Genomic DNA, 19,738 nt, shown 5'->3' on the forward strand with positions numbered 1-19,738 from the left:
AGGTAGGTAGATTAGTAGTGCATGTGGTCGCCTTTATAGTTCGGTCGGCCGGCTGCTAACAATGAGAAATATGCATGGACCTGCCATCGCGTGGACATTATTTAAAGGCCTCACGCACACATTCTCCTTCCTCCCCAAAGAAAACTATCTATAGCCCAAGCTGCTAATTCTTTAAAACAAAGAAGCAACGGTTAATTTCCATGGCGTCCGGCAGTGCTGCTACTCCTGCGTTCAGCTACGAGCCCTCACCATGGATCGACTTCTTTGCTGGATATGAGCCACCGCCGCTACAGGTATAATAAAATCTAACTATCTATGGCACAAAATGTCACCATGCACGAAGGTATTTATTTGTAATTATTGTATGCATTTTTGTACTAGTACCTACTACTCCGATCTACGCTGGGCCAGCCCAAGAGGTTGCAAAATATACACCATGCACCCACTACTTGCAGGCCCAAGTAGGAACACATTTCTAATTACCATATGTGCTCCTCTAGAGATCCATGTCAACCGGTTGCTTATCGTGTGTACTTCACTAGTCGACACTTCTTATAGTATCTGAATATGTGTACAGACTTTATATTTCACATATCCAGCAGTACAGATTTGTCATATTGAGATGTCTACTTTGTATATTATCAACATCACTCATAGTCATAGCGTACATCGTCTAGTGTAACTCCATGCTTGAGTAGAAGCAACTTGAAACCACATGCATGCTTTTGAAATGAAATATGCTGGCCACGGCCGACACCCTTAGAAGATACATGTGAATAGCCTTTGGTTGGCATATGTTGGAAAGTTGGACTCAATGAAAGGATATATGGTTATTCTATAGAGTCATGTACTTTTGGTCCATTTTCTTTCATTGGATATACAAGTTGTTAGATTTTTTTCCAACTATTTTTGGTTTTGGTGACAATTTTTTTACCTAGCTAACCCTTGTCCCTTTCGGTTAATTAAAAATGTATGCACTGCAGAAATCCAAGCAGTGGATGACGCTTAGGGCAAAAAAACTGAAGGAAGACATATGTATGTTGTTTAAAACCAGCAATGACACAGTGGTAAAAATGTCCTTAGTGGATACACTACAACATCTCGGAATCGATCACCACTTTGAAGACCAGATTAACACCGCTATGAGGCAAATCCTGAAGAGTGAATTTAGTAAGTACAACCTCTATGAAGTGGCCCTTCGGTTTCGCCTGCTGAGGGAACATGGACACTGGGTATCTCCAGGTATATGTATATTCCTAACAATTTTTTCTTGTTATACATAGTTGGTTACGAAAAGTCATGATGTACAAATTTTTAACTAGCTAAGAAATTGAGTTATCAAGAATAGATTGGTAACCTTATTTGCAAAATTATTTCATAATGTGGACGACATGTCTACAACAATAGAAGCTCCATTGACAATGTGGTCACGAGAACACCAACAACATTTATTTATCGATTTATAGATGTTTTCAATCGATTCAAAACTGAAGATGGAAGCTTCATCAATGATATAACAAATGAGCCCAGGATACTATTGTGTCTATACAATGCATCTCATCTTCTAGTTCATGGTGAGCTGGCACTCGAAGAAACCATAGCTTTTGCAAGGCATCATCTTGAATCATGTAGTGGTAGTTTCAAGACCCCCCTAGCTCAACAAGTCCAACGTGCCCTTCACATACCAATGCCAAGGACAAATAAGAGGGTCGAAATGCTACATTATATCCTAGAGTACGAACAAGAGGAGCATAACCCAATCCTACTGGAGCTTGCCAAATTGGATTTCAACATTCAGCAAACTGTCCACTCGAAGGAGCTGAAAGCTATTACCAGGTATGTTATTGATCTTTCTTATATAAACAGAACATATATGTAACCCAGTAATGATTCACGGGTGGTTGCCCTCGCATACTACATCTTCAAACAAACAAAAAACCAGAAGTCTAGTTACTACTACATTTCTTGTACTTAACATCATTGAAAATAAGAGTTTACGTGGTCGCATTTTTGATTAATATGAGAATTCATATTCATTAATGGTTCATGACGCTTCAGTGTTTCATTAGTTCCTGTGCATTGTAGAATAATTACATGCACGGTGTAGTGATAGAGGAATGCACATGCTTTTAATAATAATTGAGCATTGTCTCTTTTATCTCTTAATGAGGCTAGCGATGTTATATTCTATGTGGACTATTTATGTACTAGTTCAGATAACATTGCTTAATTAATTCGCAGGTGGTGGAAACATTTTTCTGGATATATTGAGCTAAGCTTTATCCGCGATCGTGTGGTGGAGGGTTATACATGGGCCTCTGTGTTGTACTATGACACAAAATTTGAGCTCACTCGAAGTATGATCACAAAGATGATTGTACTGATTACCACATTAGATGACATATATGATAACCATGCCACCCTAGAGGACAGTTGGAAGCTACATGAAGCAATACAAAGGTGGGATTGATTAATCTCTACATTTTATCTCTCAAATTGTCAATGCATCTAATGTATATTCCACTAAGATAACCATTCCATATCATATCAGTATGTCCTTAGAATCACTGGCAATCACGGTCAGTAAATATGTGTGCAACGTGATTTTTCCATGATGTTTAAAGTGATCAAGTAATTATGAACATGCATGTACTGGATAATAACTATTTTTAGTATTTATGAAGAAGTAATTGAACACCCTGCATTACCGCGACCATAAGAGTGCAATTCTAACAAGAAAAAAGTGGTATACAAATCATGCTTCAAACCAAGAGCATATTACTATTCTTTAGATAATTACCGCGTCCGGACGTGGACGAGCTGAATCCAATGGTGGATAATCGATTTGCCCAGTGTATACTACATGTGTGGTGTGCAATGATTAATGGAAATTCTCTATTAGGAAAAGATAAAATCAATTGGGGTATGAATGAATCCACGGCTAAAATTCCATGTTGACGTGCAATCTTCATAAGTCTTAACACAATAGCACTCATTGGTACATACAAGTAATGAGCTAATGCTCACTACTATCTGTTTACAATTGCAATTTCAAATGGAAATGTGACTCATACTTAGATTATTATTTTATTAACACAAATATATATATATATATATGTTGCCATAATAAGAGGTGGATGAAAGAAAATCTAAATGCAGTAACGAATGAGATATATTAACTATAATGAAATCTTTGATGTCATGTTACACTATTTACCTCATGGAGCAAAGTGAAACTAGTGGTTCTTAATGTGTTGAAGAAAGATGAAGAGTATAGAAAAATAAAAGGTTAGGTTAACATGCAAACAAAGAATTGTCAAACTACCATAACTTATCTTAAGATTATTTTTGTGAATTGGCCTTCCAGATGGGATAAGAGCGCCGCTTTTGTTCTACCGGAGTACTTGAAGAAGTTCTATACGGAGATGCTGAGGACATTTGAGAATATTGAGGCTGAAATGCCAGCCAATACGAACTACGATATAGCACACCTGAAAAAAGCGGTAACTTCATGTACCATTTTCTGTCTTGTAAAAAATAACATATAAATATCTCTCTCTCTCTGTGTGTATGTGTGTATGGTTGTGCATCTCTCTCTCTCTCTCTCTCTCTCTCTCTCTCTCTCTCTCGTTAATTTTGGGATTACCTCTCTTTGTTTGCGTGCAGGTCCAAAATAACGTGACTGGTTACCTGGAAGAAGCGAAATGGTCACACAGGAACCACAAGCCAAGCTTTGTAGATCAGGTCAAGTTGACTAGCCTGAACATCGGCGTGCCAACAATATGTGTGAGTATGATGGCTGGAATGAGTGATGCAATGATGAAGCCAGCACTCAAATGGGCTGCTAGTGTTCCGGACGTCGTCATATCAGTCGGGAAGATTTCCCGTTTCATGAATGATATCGGTGCATTTGAGGTATATATATAATATTTCAAAATTAATTTTTGCTTGGATGTTACTTTTCACACATGTAAGAATGTCAAGTTCGAGCATATTGAGATATAATTTTGACCAACAATTTGAGTACTAAAATGTGATTTGTTTGACAAAAAATCATAGTATGGATTATACTTGGAATTATTTTACAACAATGTCAGTTTTGTGATGCTACCTTAACTTCGTTGGTCTATTTTTTTTATAAATTTGTACACATCAAAATGTGTGGGCACCTATGGAAAAGGGGGCAGGGTTCAGTTACCAAGTTTGTACTATCATTGTGCGTGCATGGAAGATTATTAAATTGATACATACTTACATAAAGATGATTATTGATGTCATCATACAGCGTCGAAAATGCAAGGGGGATCTGGCAAGCACCGTAGAGTGTTACATCAATGAGTACAACGTGACAAGTGAAGTGGCCATTACCAAAATTGTTGCCCTGATAGAACAAGAATGGAAGACCCTGAACCAAGCTCGCTTTGAAAATCATCTTCTCCCTGCATTGCAGCAGTTCATTAGCTTAGCGATTAGCACAACATTTTTCTATGGTAACAGAAATGATGTATACACGCACAGCGCACATATGCAGTGGACTATTGAGAGGCTCTTCCTGAAGAATATGTAGGCCTTGGCCAAATTCATCGTGTATTTGTTCCCTAGTTTTAACCATAAAAAGGTCAATGTTGATAAGCATGCATGTGATTCACTGATAATATGTAAAATGCTACAGTGAAAGAAAGTTGTACTGGGTCATTTTGTTACAGTGTGATAATTTTGGTTATAATTATATCTCTACTAAAATTTTATCTTATGTAAAGGACTAAACATATCTAGGTATGTTTTGAGTTCGTCAGAGAAATTATATAGTTGCACAATGTGTTGCATGTAGAACTAGTAACAGCAGTGGAGATTACATGATCACAGATTTAAACAAGTTTTCATTGACACTAGCAACTATAAGATTCTCAGCCAAGACTCATGCACATGGGTGGCCACAACTCAGATTTGATTTACATCACAATTTTATTTATTATAACAATTACATCCCGGCTTTTGGAAGAAGCTCTATGTGTTTTCCAGCTGTGTTGTTCTTTTAGACCACCTCAAAACCCATCTAACCATAATATCAATGTGGATACGAAATACCCCATCCTCTATTGTCCCTCTAATCCCTCACTCCTTTTGTACATTTATTGTACATAGGCCTCCTAGTTCTCTTATCTGGCAAGCAGCCATCTTCGCCATCAAAGCGCAGACGTTCTTCCACAACGAGGTCATGAATATGGTTATTGGTGCCATGGCTGCCAGGATGTGAACACGACCATTGCTGATGTGAATCATCATGTCTGATTTAACTGGGCACTACTTCCTTCCCATAACATCCTTTTTTACCCCAAAAAAATCCATTTTTTGTATATTGTGATGAATTATTAAAACACTTTTGACATGTTACATGATATTTTATTGCACTACTAAGGTAACTAATACGGAACATTTAAAATGAACTCGTGATAGTCGTGAGTTGTTCATATATATTAGCTGTACAATAGCTATGGAAACTTATATTTTCTTTCGCAGTTTATGTTCTCACCATTTTGCAGAACATACGTCGATCTAGTTTCAAAGATTGAAAGAGTTGTGCATATATCAAACTTGACTCATGGATAAGCTTGCTCATACTTTTTTACATAGAGGTACATGCAAATATTTGCATAGAGATATTATTTGACATAGCCAATGTCAGTCAAAATAATATGAAAAATAGTCTGATAGTCCAACAAGAGCTATACAAACATGTAAAGATGTACAAACTACAGAGCAACAAAAACATTCCGGTTCAATAAAGGTGCTCTACATAATTATTGCTATATACATTCCATGTGTATATCGAAATAGCTTTGGAGCGTGGGCATGGAATAGCTAGTAGCCGAAGGTCAAACTTCCTGCTTACGGTGATCCCAAATTTCTTAGACATGTTCAGTGACTCTTCAATTGGCTCATCGGGAATTAGCATCAGTCAAAGTCGTGGAGAAGATTTGCCAAGACAATCTCTACGGTGGCGATGTTGAACAGTGTCGAAAGAGGTGAGTTCAAAATGTGTTCCATAATAATCCACGTTGTTATTCTCAAACATCTCCAGCTTGAACGATCCCTCGCTCGCTCTCAGAGTCAATCGGCCCAAACAGGGTTATGTGCTCAACGAAAAAAAGGATTTTGTGAAATTGCCTGCAAAACCGCCTTGCGAGCGTTAGCGTCAGCGCCATCTCCCGATGGATATTTTTTGCGCATCTCCAATAGTACCTTGGCCCTATTTTCTTCTTCGTCTATTTGGGAATAATTTAGGATCTCGGGAAATTAGAAAAAAACAATAATGAAGATATTGGTGCCTTTAGGCATGTCATAGCCCATGATTTCACAGTCTTCACTTGTCTCTCTTGGGACGAGCAGTAGAGTAGGAGGATGCAACCTAAACACCTCCTTGATGACCGTAAGCATGTAGCACAGCTCACTGAGATCAGTACTCTTCATTACATATCGATCTTGGCCTGGCTCTTCCCGGATCTATAGATGTGCCTTAGCCATAGCGTCAGGGTTATTCTACAAACAACGACGTAGTAAAGGGAATGGCTAGTGGCCAGTTAACTAAAATTTCAATTTTGGTCATTCGATTCAGCCATAGGATGGAATACAGGTGGTGCAGATTACTTCTCCAACCTCCAGACAACCTTCTTCTTCTTCCCCCAACCGCCGAACGTACCACTGGCCGAACTGTCGGCCACCACCACCCGCGGCCAGCAGCGCTCCCGCTCAGCCTCACCGCCCCGCCCTCCCCTCAACCTCCTCCCACCAAAATGCTGCTGCCTTTGGCCATCCCTCTAGCCCCGGCGATGACCAGTTTTTTTCCGGCGAACTTACACCACAGCCGTGGTGCCACCCAACCTCCTCCCACCCTCCATCAACGAAAGATGATGGGGTAGCCTGCCAGCGAACTCCTTCTTTCACTCCGGCGAGCCAGCGGCTGCTTCTTCCTTCCCTCTGGCGCATGCTTCCTTCTAGCGAAAATCGAACAATCCAAATTGGACTTTCAGGCGACTGATGTTAAGCTATTATGAATGTAAAAAGACAAATAAAGAGTGGCCTGACAAGCAAGAATAACCATTCAAACAAGAACATACCCGATAGATCTCACATATTTATAATATCTATAGGAGTAGCGCGGCATCCATCTGTATTAATGGCCCTGCATCCACCCGCTATAATAACCCGACAAACCAGCAAAGGTATAGCTAAGACAATCTGGCCATTCTAAGCCATGTTGAGAATGATGTATAGGCCAATTTATAGCTAACACTTTAGAGCCTTAATTAATTCTTCGGTGTCCAACATCCTTCACGCATGTTCATACACTTGCATCATGGATAATGGATAAGCATGTGATCAGGGCCGGTCCTGACTTTTCCGAGGCCCGGGGCGAGCTTCAAAAGTGGGCCCCATGAAGAAAGACATTTCTTTTTGAAAGACATAGTCAATAATTTCATTCATACTGATATATATCACAAAAGTTTATCGGACTTCAAACAACTAACTAAACAACAGTACCAAGAATTCATTAGCAAATACGATCTCATAATACACTAGGGACATGGTACATTTTAGCAAACAACCAACAAAGCTTTTTAGGGTATACGTATACTGCAGGAAAGGAGGGGGGACAGCTGAATCGTTGGAGGAGAAAAGTAGAAATTGAACTAGCCAATTCCAAACGTGGCAGAAGCGTGGCAGTAACCTAGTAACAAAAATAGAATTTACTAGGACGAACACTTTGATTTATTTGTAGCTACTTTATCCTTGAAGAATTCAGGCTGTTTATTTTGAAAAACAAAGCTCATTTGTATACTTTGACATGACACAATTATTATTTTCTTCTTCCTCTGCTATCACGAATTCACCTACCTCCATTGTTGACATGGTTAGATTTTAGGGTGACAAGTTGACAGCTATGCCCTTCTTTCGCATTGACATGACCGTCAACTCGACAAGTGGACCTAGCTAGAATTTGCTAGTGAGATTGACAAGTTTCATTTGCCATCCGTGTTGGACACAATAAAACTTGGACAAGTGTATTGGAACTAGAATTTTATTGAAAAAATGTCACACGTCTTGTATCCTACTGCATAAAGTTTTGCATGGATATAAATAGGGAACATCGCACATTATGGGGTAACAAAGCTACAAACATTAATATATGCCTCTGTATCCGGATTGATTAATTTAAAAATATCTTATTATTTATGTAAATAGCATATGCATTATTAATCTTAGATTCTTTTTATAGGTAGGAGCATGAGTTAATTGGTGGATTTACAAATGTTAAAGGGAATTATGAAAATGCATAACATTCATTTATGCGTATAATACTTTTTCCTATTGACAAAGTGTTTTTGAATGGTTAACAATATTAATTATTTTCATCATAATGTTTGAATAAGAAATGCCTAGCCTGCTCAAGTGCATGGTTTAAGGAATAGCTAACTTAACCACAACTATTACGGCATTAACAGATACATAATCATGTGTTCCAGTTTTCTTTACGCCAACAACTGCCAATCAGCCGAACTAGTAAAGCCTCTATCTCACCTCCGCCTACGATGTAGCGACTTTGTTGCCTGCTCCGACCCATTCCTGGCAAGTCCTCGCTGGCGACGCTCCGTCTCGGTTCGACACTCTGCGTACGGTGGAAATCGACTAATGCTGAAAAAACATTCATATGGCTCCTTATTAGCAAACACGGTACAACCAAGAGACTTTGGCCAGCTAATTAACTCTAGTTTTGATCTCTGTTCCTCAAAGCTCTAGGTGAGCACACAATGGCCGCTTCATGACAGTGAAGAACTCAACATGCAGCTGGAGATCGACGGCAAGCTCACCTTCTCCCTCCCTCCACCGGAACTCCCTCACGAGGTTGGCGGTGAAGTAGCTTAAGTGCAGCATCGCGACACCCCTGCCAGGGCATATCCTCCGACCACCACCGAAAGGCATCATTTTGATCGTGTTGTCGGTTCCTTCTGATGCACCTTTGGAGGCCAGGAACCGTTGTGGCTTGAACTCATCAGGGTTGTCCCACGCTGTGCTGTCTCGTGCTATAGCCGCCAGTGGGAAGTACACTTTGGTGCCCACCGGAATACGCTGGCCATTGTGAACCACATGGTCCTCTTCCATCACCTGCCTGAATGCAAAAGACGTCGGCGGATGCAGCCGGAGTGTCTTCATGACCACAGCGTGTAGGTACTCCAGGTCCCCAAGAACATTCTCGCTCACTTCGTCGGCGTCTGCATTCACGACGGCATCGTTCTCCCTCCGGACGGCCTCCTGTATGTCAGGGCGCTTCACTAAGTTGGCCATGATCCACTGCAGCGCTGAGGCTGTCGGTTCCAGCACCAACAAACTCGGAGCACATGCCCACGAGTTCACCGTCGGACAGCCTTCTTCGATGCCGCCTTGGGTCCTGATTGTGGTCGTCCGGCACCGCGAGGTCGATGAGCCTGTCCACATACACCGGCGTCTCGCTAGGTTGCCGGTGCCGGCCGCGACGGGAATCTATGAGCGGTAGGTACGTCTCCTCCTGCTGCTGTCGCAGGGCGGCTAGCTTCTTCCAACGATTACGATAAATGAACCTAGTCACTGCCGGGAGCTTCGCGTGCGCGAACACGCGCGCCGTAGCTAGGGACTTGACGAGGTCACTCTTAGCGTCGGCCATGACACGGACGTGGGTATTGTCGATGCCATCACCGAAACACATGGTGGCGATGAGCCCAAACATGGCGTATCGGATGCTCTCGGCCGCATGGACCACGCCGTTTTTCCTCTGCTCGGCGAGGTCCGCGACGAGACCACAAAGTGCACCGCGGCGTGCCGACGCGTACCGGTGGAGCCGCGTCGGGTGAAGGACCTCCGATGTGAGGTTGTGACGAATGGTGCGCCGGTGCTCACCATAGGGAGCGTGTTTTGTATCTGCATATTTGTTTTAAGTTTTGCATATAGTGTAGATGGTCTAGAGTAGCTAGTCCGGTGTTGCTTCGACAAAGGCGTGCCGAGAAGGAGATATGCCGAACTGCCTTGCGATGCGGCGAGCACAGCGAGATGCCGACGGCAGTGCGAAGCTGCAGTGTTGCATGAGGCAGCAAAGTCGTGTGATGCGACAAGCGCATGGACCGCAAAGTGAACCGGCTGGCTGAATGGATTAGTTAGATGCATGCAAGTGGTTAGCCAGCTTCGTGGGTAAGTAGTGGCCGCATGGAGGTTGTTAGCTGGTCAAGGGGTGTGCATGTAGTTAGCTGTTGATTACTTTGCATGCATAAGTTAGTTAGCGCACAAGCTGTGAAGCCACCGATCGTGCCGATCCTGGAGCGATTCTAGGTGAGAGAGAGGGGGTCATGTGTGAGTACGTGACTTAGTGGCCTGGCTGTGTTTAGTGCCTGCGTGAGTCACTTTTGTATATATATGTCATATTCAGTAATGAGAAGGGAGGCCGTGACCCGTGAGGGCTGAGGGAAAATATGTAGTCTCTTGTTTCACCAAGGTGAAGAGCCTCCCGGCCGGCAAAGCTAGCGGCTGGTCTGCCTTGGCGTGTGTGTGTAGAGTTCCAACGTGTGTGTGTTCTTGAGAGAAGGACAAAGTGAGAAGAGAGAGTTGTGTAAGGCAGCTCGAGGCGGAAAAAGTGCGGCGTTGCGAGAAGGCGGCGCCAACAGAGCGGAGGTGATGTTCTGGTATTGACGGCGCGAGAGGATGGCGCTTGGAGAAATGGATGGTGGGCGGTTGGAGAAGGAGCCGTCGGCACTGCCGTGCACGAGAAGGCTATGCGCCGTCTCGTGGTCGGTGACGAAGATACTAGCGGGCTGCGGCTTCCACACCGTGGAGAGCTCTGGTGCTAGAACCGACTTGGCCCTCGTGAGGAGGGCCTTGATTGGCGATGCATGGTGGAGGAGGAAGAAGAGAAAAGCCAAGGGAAGCATAAGGAGGAGCAGGTCTGCCATGGCTTGATGGACTGAGCCGCGCCTGCCATATTTACGCACGCATGGGCATGGCACGGGGTAGTTGAGCTCCATTGATGCCATTTTAATGCTATCTGTTTAAAGTAGAAAATAAAGAACGAGATAGTTTGAATAAAAGATGATCCATCAGTCTTTATTGATGATAGAAGTGGGCTATTTATACCCAGGCGGAAGTACACACACATAGTTACTTGAGAGCCAAGAAATTACATAGTTGCCTTGAGAGCCAAGGAAGTACATGGTTGCTTGAGAACCAAGCAACGTATCTAACAATTAACTTAATCCTAATTAGCTTAACTGTAATCAACTATTCTATTCTTAACACTCCCCCTTGTACAACGTCTCTTCTTTGGTATATCCATCATCTTGACAAATTCTTTGAATAATCTTGACTGTCTCCTCCAAAAACCCTGTGGGAAAAATATGAGGAGAATAATGCAGATATGTTGCTAAAAGTCCTTTAAACCCAGTGGGAAAAATAATAAGGAGAAAATGATGCAACATATAATGATTATTGTCTCTTGATAACTCATATGAGAAAAACCTTTCAAGAAGGAGAAAACTCATCGATGAGTTTAGAGAACAATTAATATGTCTTGAGTACTTTCCCTCAAAAAAAATGTCTTGAGTACTTTCTTTAAAAACCCCGATAGGGAAAATAGAAAGTATGACGTATGATCTTTGATAAGATATTGCCTCACTAAAATCCATTATGAGAAGCTTTGATAGAAAACTCATAAGGGAAAAGAGTGTGATATGATATGCCATTGAAAACTCCTTTAAAACCCAGTGGAAAAAATATAAGGAGAAAATGATATGACATATATAGGCACTTGTGTTTAGATTGTCTCGTTAAACACCTTTATGAGAAACCATTAGGGAAAACTCATGAAGGGAAAAAGAGTACAATATATGCAATCTTAGGATTGTTAATAGGTTATAGATTTGGGAAATTACTCCCCCTGAACTTTGCAAACCTGGAGAATGTGTAATACAAACTCCATTGATATGATCATGAAATTATGAATAACCTGTAAGATTTCCAAAGTATGTTGTTTGCATATTGTTTCCTCACTTTCTATAATTCGTGAGGATAAGTAATTTTCGAGCAATGTACTTTATGATATTGCTCTTCATATAACCTGTAGGTATTGAGTAACACAAGTGGTAGCGTCTTGATAAATCAAGTTATGTGATTCTGATGAATCTCAACCACATGATTTTGAGTGTGGTTAATCATTCTGCTAAGCCATGCATATTTTGCAATGCTTTTAGATAAAGCGATTATGTCAGAATGATAACTGGAAATAGCCGTTAAAGCCCATTTATATGACTTCCATATGAAGGCTATTCCAGCAAATTCAATCATTGATATGGTATTGTTGGGATCAAAGAAAGATCCAATATCATTATATCATATCATGGCCATATCTTGTATTTCCTGATGGAAATATCCATGATTTATTGTGAGCTTGAGATATAAGCTGATATTTCCTATATCAACCATATACCTTTTGTTGGGGTTTACACTCTGAACAAAGATAGAAAATATAGTGCTAGGCCTGGCGTAGTTTGCAATTATATGAGTGCTTTGACATTAGTGAGATATAGAACTTCAGGTCCTGATATCACTTCATTAACACCCATTAACTACATGGATATTGTTATTTTTATTGCCAATGATATTTAGTATCGAAACATAATTCCACTCATACCAAGAGGGTATGTTACATCATAATTGATGTCGGGTCTCTGCGTGAACCCTTTGCTACAAGCCTCGCTTTCTCACCACCTCATTGACTTTGTCTATGAATGAGAAGTTTTTAGTATTTCGTACGGAAGATACTTATGAGGAGTAGGTATTACTGCGGTAAATACCACTCATTTGTTGAGCGAGTGCTATTCTTCATTACTTGCTTCATTTTATGTGAACCAATATGAGTGCAAGAGGCACTCTACCATGGCTTTTGGTTCTGGGCCCAAAAGGTTTTAGCAAATTGAGAAGAAATATATGTCGACAAATGTAGTCTTTAGTTTATATGATCCTGGTGGAATCATTGAAGTTTGTGGATAAAATATTTATTCCTTTTAACTCCTCGTGATTTTCTACAACAAATGGAGTCAAGGTGTTTCGATGTCCCGTCACCAAAATATTTATGCACATTTATGCCGGGCTTTGGATGATGAGCATCCAGTGAGGTGTCTTTCAATTTGATGTTGAATTACATTTACTGGTTGAGGATTTGATTTCCTCTGTTTCTGCGGAAGCATATGAGAACTTATATCTCGTCTTGTCAGATTTTCTCCCCCTCTTGCTCTCATTTGGGAAGAAGAGTGGTTTATCAGGTACCTCCACTTTTTCTGATACTTTACTGCAGGAATATAGAATTTAGTGACACGTTGTCATCCGTAAATGTATGTGGCAGATTTGCAATGTGTTGCAAATATATGATTCTCTAAACTTCTAGTTCATATTCTTTGAGTACGTGGATATAAGGATAGAATGTCAATAGCATTTCTAATTTATTTCTTGTCATTCTTTGTGGTACTTATCTCCCCCTAATGCCGGAAAATATCCTTATTGCTGATGCAATCAGCATACAGGCTATGAATAATTTTGATTGACGGATAAAAATTGTTATTCCTCACATAGATCCCTAATTTTTGCGAGTGCCCATTGATGTACGCTGGAGTGGTGATATCGGCATGTAACCGAATTATCGCAGATAAGAAATACTTTTTTGATTTCCACGTAGTAACTACAAGGGAAAGTAGTATGATATGCAGTTGGTATGATTTAGATCATACTTACGGTGTGTAAGGCCGTATGTGTGCAGCAAGAGGCTGGTAATTTTACAATTCTTTAAAAGTGGTCATGTAATTCATTTAACTCTCTTTGATAAGAAATTTAGCTAAACCATTTTGGGTATGTACATAAAGTACTTAATGCAAAAAAATGCTCATTGAATGAGTTCAACAACATTGTTCATTTGAATGGGTTTATAGATCCTGTTTTCAAGAGAATTTGCTCTTACTTTGATAAGTTGAGCAATTTTTTTAGTAAGATCATGCATTGTTGCGTGTGATAAGAGACACACTTAAAAACATTTTATGAATGTGTATATGAGTACCATGAAGTATCTAAATTACCCCAGATAATGGTTAAGCAATCCAGACATATCTTTTGAATGTGTTCAAGGAAGAATAAGTGTCATGCTTAGAATTTTAAGGTGAGAGTGCCTTAAAACTTATTTCCCCTATGGCACATGTGGTGCACATATAATCTGATGATCTGGGGAATATTTTTGCAATTTGTTAAGTTGTGACCAACCGAATTGTCAACAATTTTCTAATCATCCCCAAACCAGGATGGCTAAGGCTATCAAGCCTAATATTTAATTTATTAATACTTAGAAAATCATTGTGTATGCAACAATATTGAGTATGAATTGGAACATACATTCAACTTTATCGCATATTGTATCCAATGGATATGATATTGGACATTTTACTACATGTAGTAGTACAAGTATGGGCTAATAATATATTGGGACAGTTAGGAGATTACCTGAGGGTCTCCGATATTTTTGAGTGCAAATGTTTTCATCCTCCATTTTCCGCACTAGATTTTGTTCTCCTTCTGATGAAGATTCTGAGAACAATCCTTTACCAGAATTTTGTTGTTATTTGCAAATTTGCAAATTTATCCCATTTAACTTATTGGCCTTTTAAAATTTGTGGTGTCGTTTGACCATATGTTTGAGGGTTTGGTAATCATAGGTATGATGTTTGTATAACCACACATTTGACAAACTGGAGAATTTTCTTTGTGATCATTTGAAAACGATATATTCCCTATTAAGAGGTAATTTTGTCTTTTAGCCTACACTTTACTTTGAATTCCTCGTGGTTCATTTTTGAGACCACTGACTTGCATAGTATTCTCAGTACTAGCAAATATTTCAAATAATGGTATATCACCTGTTGGGTGGATATGATGATTTTAAGAAATTCTATATTTCTTCATCATGGAAATTTGTAGTACCATCATAAGAGGATGTAAAGTGTATTTAAGGCATATGAAAACATTGACCACGAGATCTCAACTTGAGGTTGATTAAGTGACATAATTGTGAGCTGCGATGACTTGAAGTCTTGAAAAACGAATGGGTAATCATTCGTGATATGCTCAAGGCATCATGTTTATATTAAGGGAAATATTCAAGGTGAATAAAATGTCATCCATTATGTACTTAGTTTGAGAACTAAGTGAAGTTGGGACACATAAAATGCATATGAGTGTTGCAACTTTAGAGTCACCGCATTGCATGTATGACATTTGTTAGTCACTGTGAAAGTTTAACCATAATGTGATGTGGACATTGCAAAAGTGTTGAGACACTCAATCGTTTCCATAATTATGCAATCCATCTTGATGGATGGGCAACACTATAATTATAAATAGTGACATAGGCTTCACTGCCATGTATTTTACCAATGTAATAGAAGGTAATCACTAGTATATGCAAATATTTGCATAGTTTTCTATGACATATTCAAGCAAAATGAGGCTTGACTAGTTGATATTAGCACACAATACCATTTTGGTATATATCAAGTGTGCGAGAACTATATTTACTATGAGAGCAAATCATTTTAGTGAACAACAACAAATGCTTGTGAGGAGCAAATTTTATAAATGTAGCTGATGCTATTGGGGTCTTATGTGTATACTACAAATTAAATAGATAACACTTTTAAGATAATCACCAAATGCGGTGTAGATCTCACAGTAATAGGAAACATAGTCTGACTTTTGTCAGTAGATGTTCATATCTCTATTACCTTATATTATGCTAAATTTATGAAATCACTTTGAATGTAATCATCTATCAGAGTGACATGATGTAGACCTTACAGTAATAGCGGATAGTCTACAAAATTTTGCAGTAGATGCCAGTATTACCTTATGATATCTTGAGGGTAGTCACAGCTAATATTGATATTTGGAAGAGCACTTTGAAGGTAGTCATCTTGTTGGTAACAAGATGTAGACCTCACAATAATGATGGATAATCTGCAAACGGTGCAGTAGATGCCACCAATACCTTGTGATTCACAAATAAAATTTGGGCATGTCATATGAAGTATGACAATTTATAATTCTTATTTGAGTTTCATTAAGATTTGCAAGAAAAATTGTTTTCGACTGCAAAAATATAGTTGTCCTAAAATCACATGTCATATAGAATGTTTGCGGTAAAAACATAATTGATGTCTTAAATTCCAGAAAAAATAGGAGCTGAAATATAAGCAATACATTCTTTTGCAGTGGTATTGCCATTAAAAAAATGGTGTATAGTTATTTTATGTAATTTAGGATGAACTGAGGTTCTCCCACGTATGTTTTCTAAAACCGAGGGCTTATAGAATACAAATAGTAATAACCTGATGGTTAAAGTGCTAAAACAGAGAGTTGTACTACAAATCGCAGGAGTATAGACAACTTGAGAGTTGAAGTTGAGCGCTATAGTGCATGATGAACTAAGCCTGAGGGCTTAACAGATATTACAGGGACCTTTCTGTGGATAACAGAAACTTAAATGCTTAAACTAAAAGATAACCTAGAGGATAGAAATCCCCAATTTCTCACGTGCGGCTAAGGATTATCATCCACCGCCGCGCCGCTGGGAAACGTTGCATTGGTTGGCCCTCCTTGTGCCAGAGGAAGCCGCGCTAGAGGGCGCATTGCGCTGCGCACTGGCCCAAAATCGAGTAGGCAGGTCATGACCGAGAGGGAGCGCGGGGATGGAAGGTGATGCGCAGGTGGAGTCGGCGGGGCTTCGATACACGTGCGGCCGGAGTCGAGGCGATGCCGCCGCATGCCAGAGGGCTTCGCCGCTTGCTGTTACCCGCCAGTCTGGGTCGCTCCACGGAAGGCTGCGCACCGGAGGGTAGCGCCGAGCGCCGCTACATGTAGTGGGATACTGATGCGGTCCAGTTCCTGAGTGCCTTCAACAAGTACTGTTGTTGTGGCGTGGCCGGTGCCCACGGCGCTGATTTCTGGTTGAACATGATTATGTACTATGAATAAAATTGGGATCATAGCACCTGATAGGTATTGCGATCAAGTACTTTGATCGTAAGCTTCATGTGAGAAGTAGTCCAGGACGCGTAGACTTATTCATGTATGTGGATCCTTTTGCTTCGGAGTTCTTTTTTTATTCTTGTCCTGTTTCCTGGACTGGTCACCTTGGTTAGAAAAAAGGGGTAAATGTGACGCCTAGTTCTTGCATGCGCGGCGCGCTGGTCGAGAAGTGTGGCGTTCATGCACTGGTCTGGAGTGCTGCGCCGTGAAGGCCATTCGACTGTCTTGTCGTACCCAGGGCGGCAATTCCTGATAGTCAAGAACAAAGATTAGGTAAATCGCACTAGCGTATGATGTATCATAGCAATTAGATTAAACTCGCATTTGGTTGTATTGGTGCGATTCTTCCGTGCTGCTCCCAGGTGTTGATTCCGATAGAATCATTAAGTTGCTATTTATCCGTTCTTCTAGACCCTGATTGTGAGGCGATCCCTCTTGTGTGTAATCTCTTTCCTTGTGTGTGGCTAAATCGCTCGACCGGAGAGCAAAAGTGCATGATAACGTGTTTAAAGTAGAAAATAAAGAACTAGAAAGTTTGAATGAAAGATGATCCATCAATCTTGATTGATGATAGAAGTGGGTTATTTATATCCAGGCGGAAGTACACATGGTGCTTGGCGGTCAAGTAAACACATAGTTACTTGAAAGCCAAGGAAGTACATGGTTGCTTGAGAATAAGGATGGCAATGGGTCGGGTTTGGATCGGGTTGAACAATATCAGATCCATATCCATATCCATGAAGACAGTCTTTGCCCGCCCACGAAAATATCCATGGATGAAAAATTGTGTCCATGTCCAAACCCGATGGATATTCATACCCACTGGATATCCATTGGGTCCTCTCAACACATATAAATAAGACATAACATAATGTTAACATAAGCTCTTCCATTCTTCACCTTGTGGCAAGCTAGGCTTCACTTATTGTAAACATCAACTTATAGTAAATCAACGCTCACTAACAACCTAATATCATTTAGTATTTTTCTAAAAGATTAGAATGATGTATCATTTAACGAGGAGATGAAATAAGGGAAGGGGCGCTGGAGTATGTTAGTGGGGATGGAATGTCAACTAATAAAAGTTACGGTGGGGATTGTACAATTTATTTTGCATGTTTTGCATAGCAACGTCTAAAATTGCAGTGGGACATGTGACTGTGGGGTAGGTATAGCAGATTTTTGCCCATTAATGCATACTACCGGGTCTGGTTTGGATATACCCATGGGTACAAGATTATATCCATGCCCTACCCGTGAGCAATCGGGTCAGGTTTGGGCGTCGCCCATGGGCATAAAAGCATATCCAAACCCTATCCATTCGGGTTGGATATCCATGGGTATCCATGTCCATAGATAAAATTGCCATCCTTACTTGAGAACCAAGCAACCTATCTAACAATTAACTTAATCCTAATTAGCTTAATTGTAATCAACTATTCTATTCTTAACACTATCTTTGGCAGATACTGCAGGGGACGGGATACAATTTATTGGTCATGCATCGACGGTTGGGGAATTTATGTATCGCCAACTGTCGAGTAGGCCAAAAAGAAAATACTTTTGACTTTTGAGTATGGTTTATTAGTCCCTCCCATATTTTTAGTCAAAATTTAATCACATATTTGACTAGCAAATGTCAATGCATGTCACAAAAAATTATATTATTGGATTCGTATTTAAATATAGGTTTCAACTTTTCAGTTTTTAAAAAAATAAAAGAAAATGATGGAGATGTCAAAAAATAAAAGAAAATAAGTTTACCATGTGATATGTGGTCTAGTTGTTGGGAAAATTTGCAAATGTGAATTTTGACTTTATTTGCAAAATCTCTCTGAAATTTGTAAAAATGGGCATAACTTTTGCATACTAACTCGGATGAAAAAGTTTTTTATATGAAAAATCATCTACTAGAAAAGTTACATCGTAAGCAAGCGAAAGTAAGGATTGGAGAAAGTATTGTTGATTATCTACAAAATCCTAGCAAAAGGGTGAACAATATGGTTTGGAGGATGACCTTGAGATACATATCTATGGTACTTTATCACCAGATTGTTAATGAAGCTGAGAAGGTTTCACCCAAGTTTGCATCAGAAAGTTCACATAAGACATGGTCGATATATACTTATTGTCCTAAGGACATATAAATGGCTGATGGAGTGTTGATATCGTCCTTATAACAAACTTGGTACAAGTTATTTTTCGGCACGCTAGCTTTGCCGGAAAACAGGGGGGCATGTGTTGACGCTCAAAAGTGGCATGTTTATAAAGAGTGGCTTGAAGGTATGTCAAGAGTAATTCAAACTTACTATTGAAAGTCACTATGAGAAGGTTCTCTTCGAGAAGATCAAGATGAATATGAAGATGGTCTAAAATGGAGTTCGGATTCAAAAGTTATGACAACTTCAGAGATGCTCATGTTGACACCAGATTAAAGAATGGCTTGAAACCCAATTAAGATGTCCTCATATGGAAATATGATCAACACAAATTGTCTTTGTCTCATCAAAACGGCCGATTTTGATATAAAAAACATCCCAATCCGAGTTCGTATGCAAAAGTTAGAGCTATCGGAGTGCGGCCCTGTCACGAGGCG

At 40.1% G+C, this 19,738-nt stretch overlaps 1 protein-coding gene and 1 pseudogene across 2 annotated transcripts; one reads left to right on the top strand and one right to left on the bottom strand.

Annotated features, from left to right (window-relative positions):
• The first annotated feature begins 200 nt into the window (after positions 1-200).
• Positions 201-4,567, top strand: LOC147982716 (tau-cadinol synthase-like). Of its 2 annotated transcripts, none has more exons than XM_087539324.1 (7): positions 201-293; positions 984-1,242; positions 1,467-1,836; positions 2,242-2,460; positions 3,368-3,503; positions 3,667-3,915; positions 4,286-4,567. In XM_087539324.1, exons 1-7 carry the CDS (start codon positions 201-203, stop codon positions 4,565-4,567), a joined length of 1,608 nt encoding a protein of 535 aa, XP_087395450.1. The 2 variants fall into 2 exon arrangements, with proteins under 2 accessions (XP_087395450.1, XP_087395451.1); XM_087539325.1 differs by having other exon boundaries at positions 3,667-3,882.
• A 3,615-nt stretch (positions 4,568-8,182) lies between these two features.
• LOC147982717 (cytochrome P450 89A2-like) lies at positions 8,183-10,976 on the bottom strand (annotated as a pseudogene).
• Positions 10,977-19,738: the final 8,762 nt, after the last annotated feature.

Source organism: Triticum urartu, chromosome 2A (assembly GCF_056163025.1).
Source record: "Triticum urartu cultivar PI428250 chromosome 2A, HENAU_Tu73, whole genome shotgun sequence".
NCBI classification, from domain to species: domain Eukaryota; kingdom Viridiplantae; phylum Streptophyta; class Magnoliopsida; order Poales; family Poaceae; genus Triticum; species Triticum urartu.